The sequence below is a fragment of the Carex rostrata genome, chromosome 1 (genome assembly GCF_964058835.1).
Source record: "Carex rostrata chromosome 1, lpCarRost1.2, whole genome shotgun sequence".
NCBI classification, from domain to species: Eukaryota; Viridiplantae; Streptophyta; class Magnoliopsida; order Poales; family Cyperaceae; genus Carex; species Carex rostrata.
Window position 1 is genome coordinate 2,542,831 of NC_135918.1, and position 12,628 is coordinate 2,555,458.

At 35.8% G+C, this 12,628-nt stretch overlaps 1 protein-coding gene across 1 annotated transcript; it reads right to left on the reverse strand.

The window, feature by feature from the left end:
• Positions 1-9,012: 9,012 nt before the first annotated feature.
• Positions 9,013-11,935, reverse strand: LOC144564370 (amino acid permease 3-like). The gene is made up of 7 exons (XM_078313976.1): positions 11,845-11,935; positions 11,521-11,769; positions 11,312-11,405; positions 10,992-11,206; positions 10,724-10,869; positions 10,383-10,613; positions 9,013-9,500 (listed from the first exon to the last, which is right to left on the reverse strand). Exons 1-7 carry the CDS (start codon positions 11,933-11,935, stop codon positions 9,078-9,080), a joined length of 1,449 nt encoding a protein of 482 aa, XP_078170102.1. The 3' UTR covers positions 9,013-9,077.
• Positions 11,936-12,628: the final 693 nt, after the last annotated feature.

Sequence of the window (12,628 nt, forward strand, 5' to 3'; positions counted from 1 at the left end):
CAAATGCCCTATTTTCTTGCCATATAGAGACACCACTAGAGTGCTCTAAACACTTTTAGTTGGAGTGTTGTATTAGGGTTGTAAATGCACTATTATCTTGCCATTTGGAGACACTATAGTGCTCCAAACACATTCAGTTGGAGTGTTGTGTTTGGGTAGTAAATGCACTATATTCTTCTCATTTGGAGACACTACAAGAGTGCTCCAAATACCGTCAATTGGATTGTTGTATTAGGGTTGTAAATGCACTATTTTTTTGACATATAGAGACACTATTGGAGTGCTCCAGACACCGTTAATTGGAGTGTTGTATGATGGTCGTTAATGATCTATTATCTTGCCATATAGGGACACCAGCAGAGTGCTCTGGACACTTTCAATTGGAGTGTTGTATTCGGGTTGTAAATGTGCTTTTATCTTGACATATAGAGACACTACTGGAGTGCTCCGAACACCGTCAATTGGAGTGTTGTATTATGGTTGTAAATGCTCTATTATCTTGCCATATAGGGACACCAGCAGAGTGCTCCAAATGATTTCATTTGGAGTGTTGTATTAGGGTTGTAAATGCGCTATTATCATGCCATATGAAGACACAACTGGAGTGCACCAAACACCTTCAATTGGAGAGTTTATTAGGGGTGTAAATGTACTATATTCTTTCCATTTGGAGAGACTACAAGAGTGCTCCAAACACCTTCAATTGGAGTGTTGTATTAGGGTTGTAAATGATCTATTATCTTGCCATATAGGGACACCAGCAGAGTGCTCTAAACACTTTCAATTGGAGTGTTGCATTAAGGTTGTAAATGCTCTATTATCTTGCCATGCAGGGACACCAGCAGAGTGCTCCAAACACTTTTAATTGGAGTGTCATATAAAGGTTGTAAATGCCCTATTAACTTGCCATTTGGAGACACTACTAGAGTGCACCAAACACTTTCAATTGGAGTGTTGTATTAGGGATGTAAATGCCTTATTATCTTGCCATATCAAGACACTACTAGAGTGCTCAAAGCACCTTCAATTGGAGTGTTGTGTTAGGGTCCTCAATGCACTATTTTCTTGCCAAATAGATACACTACTAGAGAGCTCCAAACACCTTCAATTGGTGTGTTGCATTAGGGTTCTAAATGGACTATTATCTTGCCATTTTGAGACACTATTAGAGTGCTCCAAAGTCCTTCAATTGGAGTGTTGTATTAGGATTGTAAATGCACTATTATCTTGCCATTTGGAGACACTACTAGAGTGCACCAAACTCCTTCAATTAGAGTGTTTATTAGGATTGGAAATGCCCTATTATTTTGCCATTTGGAGACACTACTAGAGTGCTTCAAACACCTTCAATTGGAGTGTTGTATTGGGGGTGTAAATGTCATCTTGTCATTTGGAGACACTACTAGAGTGCTTCAAACACCTTCAATTGGAGTGTTGTATTGGGGGTGTAAATGCCATCTTGTCATTTGGAGACACTACTAGAGTGCTTCAAACACCTTCAATTGGAGTGTTTGTATTAGGGTGTAAATGCCCTATTATCTTCCATATAGAAACACTACTAGAGTGCTCTAAACACTTTCAATTGGAGTATTGTGTAACGGTTGTAAATGCACTATATTCTTGTCATTTGGAGAAACTACTAGAGTGCTCCAAACACCTTCAATTGGAGTGTTGTATTAGGGTTCTAAATGCACTATTATCTTGCCATATAGATACACAACTAGTGTGCTCCAAACACCTTCAATTGGTGTGTTGTATTAGGGTTCTAAATGAACTATTATCTTGCTATTTTGAGACACTACTAGAGTGCTCCAAAGTCCTTCAATTGGAGTGTTGTATTAGGGTTGTAAATGCACTATTATCTTGCCATTTGTAGACAGTTCTAGAGTGCTCCAAACACCGTAAATTAGAGTGTTGTATTAGGGTTGCAAATACCCTATTATCTTGCCATATGGAGACACTACTATAGATTTCCAAACACCTTCAATTGGAGTGTTGTATTAGGGTTGTAAATGCCTTATTATCTTGCCATATGGTTACGTTACTAGAGTACTTCAAACACCTTCAATTTGAGTGTTGTATTCGGGTTGTTAATGTACTATTATCTTGCCATTTTGAGACACTACTAGAGTGCTCCAGCCACCGTCAATTGGAGTGTGGTATTAGGGTTGCAAATGCCCAATTATCTTGCCATATCTAGACACTACTAGAGTGCTTCAAACACCTTCAATTGGAGTGTTGTATTCGGGTTGTTAATGTACTATATCTTGCCATTTTGAGACACTACTAGAGTACTCCATATACCATCAATTGAAGTGTTGTATTAGGGTTGCCAATGCCCTATTATCTTACCAAATGGAGACAATTCTAGTGTACTCCAAACACCTTCAATGAGAGTGTTGTATTAGGGTTGCAAATGCCCTATTATCTTGCCATATAGAGACACTACTTGAGTGCTCCAAATACCGAGAGTCGTATTAGAGTTGTAAATGCCTTATTATCTTGACATATAGATACATTATTAGAGTGCTCCAAATACTTTTAATTAGAGTGTTGTATTGGGGTTGTAAATCTGCTATTATCTTGCCATTTGGATACACTACAAAAGTGCTTCAAACACCTTCAATTGGATTGTATTGGGGTTATAAATGTCTTATTTATCTTGCCATATAGATACATTATTAGAGTGCTCCAAACACTTTTAATTAGAGTGTTGTATTGGGGTTGTAAATCCGCTATTATCTTGCCATTTGGATACACTACAAGAGTGCTTGAAACACATTCAATTGGATTATTGTATTGGGCTTATAAATGTCTTATTTATCTTGCCACATAGATACATTATTAGAGTGTTCCAAACACTTTCAATTGGAGTGTTGTCTTAGGGTTGTAAATGCGCTATTATCTTTTCATTTGGATAAATTACTAGAGTGCTTCAAACACCTTCATTTGGAGTTATCTTGTTATTTGGAGACACTACTAGAGTGCTCCAAACACTGTCAATTGAAATGTTGTATTAGGGTTGCAAATGCCCTATTATCTTGCTATATAGAGACACTACTAGAGTGCTTCAAACACCTTCAATTGGAGTTTTGTATTAGGGTTGTAAATGTGTTATTATCTTGCTAATATAGATACATTATTAGAGTGCTCCAAACACTTTTAATTGGAATGTTGTATTAGGGTTGTAAATGCGCTATTATCTTACCATTTGGAGACATTACTATAGTGCTTCAAACACCTTCATTTGGAGTGTGGTATTGGAGTTGTAAATGAACTATTATCTTGCCATTTGGAGACACTATTAGAGTGCTTCAAACACTGTCAATTGAAGTGTTGTATTACGGTTGCAAATGCCCTATTATCTTGTTATATAGAGACACTACTAGAGTGCTCCAAACACCTTCAATTGGAGTTTTGTATTAGGGTTGTAAATGCCTTATTATCTTGCCATATAGATACATTACTGGAGTGCTCCAAACACTTTCAATTAGAGTGTTGTATTAGGATTGTAAATGCACTATTATCTTGCCATTTGGAGACACTACTAGCGTGCTTCAAACACCATGATTTGGAGTGTTGTATTGGATTTTTAAATGCACTATTATCTTGCCATTTGGAGACACTACTAAAGTGCTCCAAACACTGTCAATTGAAGTGTTGTATTAGGGTTGCAAATGCCTTATTATCTTGCTATATAGAGACACTACTAGAATGCTCCAAACACCTTCAATGGGAGTTTTGTATTAGGGTTGTAAATGCCTTATTATCTTGCCATATATACATTACTAGAGTACTCAAAACACTTTTAATTAGAGTGTTGTATTGGGGTTGTAAATCCGCTATTATCTTGCCATTTGGATACACTACAAGAGTGCTTCAAACACCTTTAATTGGATTATTGTATTGGGGTTATAAATTCCTTATTTATCTTGCCATATAGATACATTATTAGAGTGCTCCAAACACTTTCAATTGGAGTGTTGTATTAGGGTTGTAAATGCGCTATTATCTTTCCATTTGGAGACATTACTAGAGTGCTTCAAACACCTTCATTTGGAGTGTTGTATTGGAGTTGTAAATGCATTATTATCTTGCCATTTGGAGACACTACTAGAGTGCTCCAAACACTATCAATTGAAGTGTTGTATTAGGGTTGGTAATGTCATATTATCTTGCTATATAGAGACACTACTAGAATGCTCCAAACACCTTCAATTGGAGTTTTGTATTAGGGTTTTAAATACCTTATTATCTTGATATATAGATACATTATTAGAGTGCTCCAAACACTTTTAATTGGAGTGTTGTATTAGGGTTGTAAATGGAGTAGAACTAGGGTGCTCTTAAGCTCACCAAAGTTTTGGTGAGCTTAACTCTAAAACTTATCAAATCGATTTCAAATGACGAATCTGAACCGTTGAAACCCACCTACCTTACGTGTGATGCATCTACATGTGAAATTTTTAAATATTCGAATAAATTTAGTATAAATTCAAGCGGTCAAAATTAGAAGGTTAATAAATTAATTTTAGTGCATTCATTTTTTGAACATTTTTGACCGCTTGACTTTATACTAAATTAATTCGAATGTTTAAAAATTTTACATGTAGATGCATCACACGTAAGGTCGGCGGATTTCGACGGTTCGGACTCGTCATTTGAAATCGATTTGATGAGTTTTAGAGTTAAGCTCACCAAAATTTTGGTGAGCTTAAGAGCACCCTAGTTTTACTCTTGTAAATGCGCTATTATCTTACCATCTGGAGACATTACTAGAGTGCTTCAAACACCTTCATTTGGAGTGTTGTATTGGAGTTGTAAATGCACTATTATTTTGCCATTTGGAGACACTACTAGAGTGCTCCAAATATTGTCAATTAAAGTGTTGTATTAGGGTTGCAAATGCCCTATTATCTTGCTATACACTACTAGAGTGCTCCAAACACCTTCAATTGGAGTTTTGTATTAGGGTTGTAAATGCCTTATTATCTTGCCATATAAATACATTACTATAGTGCTCCAAACACTTTCAATTAGAGTGTTGTATTAGGGTTGTAAATGCGCTATTATCTTGCCATTTGGAGACACTACTTGCGTGCTTCAAACACCTTCAATTGGAGTTTTGTATTAGGGTTGTAAATGCCTTACTGTCTTACGATATAGATACATTACTAAAGTGCTCCAAACACTTTCAATTAGAGTGTTGTATTAGGGTTGTAAATGCGCTATTATCTTGCCATTTGGAGACACTACTAAAGTGCTTCAAACACCTTCAATTGGACTGTTGTATTGGGGTTGTAAATCCACTATTCTCTTTCCATTTGGAGACACTACTAGAGTGCACAACTAGGGTGATGCAAACTCTTTGAACTAGAGTGTTGTAAGAGGGTTGTAACCACCATCTTCTCTGCCATATGGAGACACAACTAGTAAAATCGACTTCAATTGGAGTGTTGTATTAGAATTGAAACTACCCTCATCCCTTATTATTTGGAGACACTACTAGAGTGCTACAAAGACCATCAATTGTAATGTTGTATTAGGCTTGCTACTACGCTCTTCTCTTGCCATATCTAGACACTATTATATTGCTGCAAACACCTTGAATTGGACCGTTGTATTAGGGTTGCAACCACCTTCTTCTCTTGCTATTTGGAGACACTACTAGAGTGCTGCAAAGGCCTTAAATTGGAGTGTTGTATTCGGCTTGCAACCACCCTCTTTTCTTGTCATCTGGAGACACAACTGGGTTGCTGCAAACTCCTTCAAATGAAGTGTTGTAATAGGGTTGCAACCACCCTCTTCTCTTAACATATGGAGACACTACTAGTTTGCTGCATAGACCTTCAATTGGAGGGTTATGTTGGGGTTGTATCCACCCTCTATTCTTGCCATCTTGAGACACTATGTGCTGGACAGACCTTCAATTGGAGGTTTGTATTGGGGTTGCATCCACCATCTTCTCTTGCTATCTTGAGACACAACTAGAGTGTTATAAACTCCGTCATCTGGAGTGTTGTAATACGGTTGCAACAACGCTCTTCTCTTGCCATATGGTGACATTACTAGTGTGCTAGAAAGATCTTCAATTGGAGTGTTGTATTAGGGTTGCAACTACCATCTTCTCTTGCCATATAGAGACACTACTAGTGTGCTACACTAATACCTTAAATTCGAGTGTTGCGTTAGGGTTGCAACTACCATTTTCCCTTACTATTTGAAGACACCTACTAGAGTGCTGCATAGACCTTGAATTGGAGTGTTATATTAGGATTGCAACTATCATCTTCTCTTACCATATGGAGACACTACTAGAGTGTTGCAAAGACTTTCAATTGGAGTGTTGTATTAGGGTTGCAACTACCCTCTTCCCTTGTCGTCTGGAGACACTACTATGGTGTTGCAAAGACCTTTGATTGGAGTGTTGCAGACCTCATTCCTTACCATTTTGAGACACTATTGGTGTCCTGCAAAGACGTTGAATTGGAATGTTATATTAGGGTTGCAACTTACCGCTTCTCTTGCCATATGGAGACACTACTAGTGTGCTACAAAGACCTTATATTGGAATGTTGTATTTGGGTGGGAACTACTATTTTCCCTTAATAAAACACTACTAGGGTACTGCAAAGACCATCAATTGGAAGTTTGTATTAGGCTTGCTACTACCCTCTTCTCTTGCCATGTCAAGATACTACTAGATTGCTGCAAACACCTTCAATTGGAGCGTTATATTATGATTGCAACCACCATCTTCTCTTTCCATTTGGAGATACTACTAGAGTGTTGCAGACTCCTTCAACTAGAGTGTTGTAATATGGTTTCAACTACCCTCTTCTATTGCCATATGGAGACACTACTAGTGTTGCTACAAATACCTTCAATTGGAGTGTTGTATTAGGATTGCAAAGACTCTCTTCCCTTAACATTTGGAGACACTACTAGAGTGCTACAAAGACCTTCAATTATAATGTTGTATTAGGGTTGCAACTATCCTCTTCTCTTGTCATCTGAAGATACTAATAGAGTTCTACATAGACTTTCAATTGGAATGTTGTATTAGGGTTGCTACTACCATTTTCTCTTGTCATATGGAGACATTATAAGAGTGCTACAAAGACCTTCAATTTGAGTGTTATATTAGGTTGCAATTTCCCTCTTCTCTTGCCATATGAAGACACTACAAAAGTGATAAAAATACATTCGATTGGAGGATTATATTGGGGTTGCAACCACCATCTTCTCTTGTCATCTGGAGATAAAACTAGAGTTCTGCAAACTCCTTCAACTGGAGTGTTGCAAGAGGATTGCAATCACCCTCTTCTCTTGCCATATAGAGACACTACTAATGTGTTTCATAGACCTTCAATTGAAATATTGAAACAAAATATATCATTTTGACCAAATAAAATTGTGTAATAACAAATAAGTAATAACCATACTAACAGATGTTATATCCTTTTAACTTTGAAACATATCAAGCTCAGAAACTATATCAATTCTTTATATTGTGTGCACTAATTAGTTGTACGATACGATTATCTAACATATCATGCTAGATACATCAATTTTCAATATTCAATAACAATTCATAGGTGAATCCCTAGTTCATGATTTGATTATATAATAACGCGGAAAATTGGCTGATGTGCTGGTAACAGTTTATACCTCATAAATACAATATTGGGTCAAATTGGGCCATCAGACATGCTTTCAGAAGAGTGGATTCAAATCCGCTGTTATTCTAAAGAGAATAGTAGGGTGGTGCTCTCCATTTTTGTCTCTATCTCTCTCTTGAAAAAAGAAGGAGAGAGAAACAGAAGAGAGAGAAAGAAGAGAGAGATAGAGAGAAGAGCACGGATATATAGCAGGGATTTTGAATAGCAGCGGATCTCATTCTCAGAAGAGTAGGGATAAACTAAAAAAAAAATTAAATTGGTTATCTGGCAAAGAGATTATAAAAATACCCACTTCCATCAAATTAAAGGAATACAAAAATTAATTAAGGTGGAATGCTTTCCACTGCAACAAAGATAATCACCAAATTGCTGCGACTATATACTCTCTTTTTCATTATGTACAGTTTCTTTGGTTTATAAATCCTTCTCTAATTTGCAATCACAGATCCATCATTTTCCAAATAATTTGCAAAGTAAAAACCGAGCTTCATCTTTCATGCCAGAACAAAAGCAACACTAGGTATGGAAGACATGATCCCAAAAAGAAAAAGGTATGGAAACATGCATGTTTCATAGTGGTAAGGCTTCACTCAACAACGTGTCGATGCTTTCGTTCTATCATGCCATTTTGTTGGGGTGTATGAGGATATGAGGTTTGATGCGTGAGGTGAGGAAAGAGCTTTGTGATGGGTTTAAACTCTGTCTCCATCGGTTTGAACTATCTTGATTTTGGTATTATAAAGGTTCTTAACTTGAGCCTTAAACTTTGAAAATACTTGAGTCACCTCATCTGTAGTGTGCAAAAAATGAATTCAAGAAAAAACACGAAAATTCATCCACAAAAATCATACTGAAATCCACTAGATGATACAACAGGGGAAGGTCCCTATAAATCTAAATGTATAAGTTCCAAAGACATAGTAGCAAGAGAAAAAGAAGAAGAAAAAGGTAATACACTTGATTTTGCCATGCAACAATCACTATACAAGTGCATTTTATTTGAAGAAGTAGGAAGCCTATTGTAACTAATTATTTAGAGATAGAGAGACATAGAGATTGTAATTGAGATGAAATGATTTTATTTCTTTATCACAGTAGCTTTACAACAGATGGTCTATATATAGACATCTTGAATAAGCCTAATTACATTTGACTAGCTAGTCTGTTACAGTAACTAACTGCTGAGTCTAACTAATACAACTGTTTAGGCTAATCTAAAACATAAGACTCTATCAACCATATATGGTATCAATTCCGTACATTTGACACAACTATTCTAGATTAACTAATTTATATATATATATTTTTTAAATCCTGATAGAGGCTATCAGGTTTTAATTTATATTTCTTGGTACTTCTCTTTACAAAAAAAAAAAAAATAGAGCTCGTAAATCATCAAGTTGTCTTGAAGGGCTTATACACCTTTAGATCTGATACAATTCCAGCAACAGATCCGATACCCGCAGCCACTGAAATTATCAGGCAGGTGATGCTGAGAAGCTGCAACAAGATCCAGCGTGTACTCCATTTGGGGACCTTCTTTTGCACAATGTACATCTCTACTGGAAAATATACTGTCAGTGGCCAGAATCCTATGGCGCCAAGAAATCCAGCTACATCATTAAAAAATGGCATGAGCATGGAGATGAAGGTGGTCACCACCACCAACAGAGAGCGCCACGTTAGTTGAAAGAGGTTGAGGTTGTACGACTTGGATAAAGGCATCGGAATCGTTATTTCTTTTCTAATGAACTGGCTATTTGGCCATGTTTGCATTGCCCATTTTTCAACGAATGCAAAGAGAGGTTGGCAATATACCTGTTTCATAACAAATCAATTAGATTAGATATACAAACTTAGCGCAGATTTAATGAAATTGAAATAGAATTATACTACAGGGTGGTAATCATTGGCATAAAGATGATCGATAACAACTAAAGTACTAAACAATTAATATTTATATATTAATTCATTACATAATTTGGTCTTGAATTGGTACTTCTTTTACTCCATTCCATAATTTGATTGGTAGCAAATAATATATTTTTTTTAAATTTGTGTATGTTTTGTAATTACAAATTTAACTAATTCAAATATATTTAGCATGTTGTCAGTCTTAACAAATAAAGGGACTCACAATTTTATTTGTTTTCTTAAAATTAATATAATAATATCTTTCACCGAAATATTAATAAAAAAAAAGGCTTCTACTTTGTGATAAGGTGCATGTCAACTAAGAAGGGGGTTAAAATGCACCCTTTTTGTGCTTCTAACGTGCACTCTCTCCTTATATCTTCATTTTTAAAGTTCAAATAGTCGATTTGAACCTTCCAACATGTTCTTCATCTTAAAATGTGCTTGGTGACCAAATTTTATATTTTTTGGAAATTTTTTACTATATTTTCAGAATTTTTTAAAACCATCACTTTGCTGAATATTTTTTATTATTGTTCAAGTTTAATCAAAAATTCTGAAAATTAGTAAAAAAAAATTCAAAAAATGTAAAATTTGGTCTCCAAGCACATTTTAATATGAAGAACACGTTGGAAGGGTCGAATCGATTATTTAGAACTTTGAAAATGAAGATATGAGAGGAGGGTGCACGTTAGGAGCACAAAAGAGATGGTGCATTTTAACCCTCCTCATCAACTAAATACTATCATACTTTTCATAATATTGGAATAATTATAACTAAGTTACCTGGTAAGCGCCAACAAGGTGAATAACAATAGCAGCATTAGCTATATCCAAAAGCCAGAACGGGTTGTAAAACCCGAAACCAGTGAGCAGGTTTCCTGGCGCAGAATCACCAAAGCCAGCATAGCCCATGCAACCACAGAGCATGTAAAACACTGTAGTAACTGCAATGCTAATAAACGTCGCCCGTTTTATCACTTTCGACTCTGATGGAGGAGGCGCTTTAATAGTATCCTATAGAAATGGATTAATGTATTTCATAGTTTAGCAATGTGTTTTTTTTTTTTTGGAGATAGAAAAATAAAAGTTAAAGTGCTTGATGATATCATGAAATTAATGCTTACTTGAATTTCAATGAGAATCATAGAGTAAGAGTATGCAAAGGCAATGTCACCGATGGCTTGGAAAACCAGCCACACTTTCTGGGCTGGTGTCACTAATCCAGCTCCAATGCCTATGCCAGTAAGGCTACCTTTGAACCCTCCATTTGCTATACACAAATAAACATCTTTCTTTAGCTTGAGTTAACACTAAATGATAGTAGTTACTACATGTGGTTTTGATAAATATCCATATACAGAAAAAAAAGAAGGAAATTTTGTATTAAACTACCTTTGACTTGAACAATACCAAGAGCAAGGCCAATGGTAGAATAGGTAAATGACATGATGGCGGCAACGATGGAAAGAAACTCAATTTTATCAAAATTTGGAAGTTGTGAGAAAATTATCTGCACTATACCAAACAGGATGATATATATGTTGCTTGATATCTGGCAAGGATCAACTTTCCCATTCTTATGGAAGCAATCAGATCTTTTAATTGCCCTGTATAACAATAATAAACCATTTATAACAATCAACAAAGCGTATTTGGCACCAGAAACAATTATTAGGAAAAAATCATGTCTGATTATCTGGGGTCATACTTACACCATGCTAATAGATGCAGCAATTGTATATCCAATAGCAGTACCAAAGATGTTCAGATACTGGAGAACACCGCATATCTTAACCTTTATACCAGCTACATATTTAACAAAAGTGAGTAAGAGGATTTTTCACACCACATATATGCATGCACATGCTAATTCATGAGGAGATAACAATAGGTAAATGCAGATATATAAAAAGCAATATACTTAGATTATCTTCAACCACATCCATATATGTATAATTGCGTTTGCCTGTGCAGGGGTCCCCCGAGCGATAACAATCAGACAAAAGCACCGACGTATAATATGTCACGAAAGAGAAGAGAAGCATGACAACCGGACCCGCAATCCAACCCAATTGCCCGATTGCCCATGCCAGAGATAGCACACCAGAACCAATAACAGCAGTTATTATGTGTGCACTTGCTGTCCATACAGTCCCTGGATAACAAAAAATATATTACATGTCAGCAATTACAGCAATGATTAAACTCCATTAGAAGTTAAAAAAACAAAAAAAAATGATCAAACCTGTTCTTTTTAGGCGACCATCGTCATCAATGCACTGTGATTCAAGTGATTGGCCATGCTCTTCATCTGGCCATGCACCGTTCTGTTCCATCTTGAACGCACAAAAGTACACAAACAAGGTTGGAAATAAAAACCAATAAGAGCAAAAATCAGAGAGATTGAAAATCTTTGTTCAATGAATTACAATGAACTCACGGTAGATGTTGATCTCTTAGTGCACTTCTTATTTATATGATTGTGGAACCCCTAAAATAGAGGGTCGGTGAGGCACAGAGAGATTAGAAAACAGGAACTTAAATGCATTAATTTGAAACTGTCAGAAATAGGTGTATGTTGAGAAGAATTTGGAATGAACAGGGGACGTGCTTGCAATCTTAAAACTGGATTTGAATGCATGAATAATTTGGTAACTGCCACAAATAGATACATGTTATGATGTTGAGAAAAAAAATTGGAAATAACAGGGGAGGTGCCTGAAAACTGCAATCTTAAAACTGGTCGCAACTTTTTATAAATGGAGCAATTCTGTTTTTAGTATATTGATGTTTTTAGTCGCGTATAATAAAGATTTATAGATTATATATGACATTGTTTGTAGCTGATATTGTGATACACGTTGCTAATATTGTGATGCTTTTTGTAATTTATATGGTATCGTCTATTTGTGGAAAAGTTTTAGTGCTACAAAGCTTTTATAATATAAAATACCAAAATATTACTCTTTTATTGAAGTTTCTAATTTTTTACCCTAAATATGGAATCAAAAATATTGATTTTATTTATT

Bases quoted from the DNA above. Each gene is read 5' to 3' on its own strand.
- LOC144564370 (XM_078313976.1), bottom strand. From the start codon at position 11,935: ATGGAACAGAACGGTGCATGGCCAGATGAAGAGCATGGCCAATCACTT. The intron at 11,207-11,311 runs GTAAGTATGACC...ATTGTTATACAG, and splicing joins GCTGCATCTATTAGCATGGT to GGCAATTAAAAGATCTGATT. The intron at 9,501-10,382 runs GTAACTTAGTTA...GTTATGAAACAG, and splicing joins ACCTTGTTGGCGCTTACCAG to GTATATTGCCAACCTCTCTT.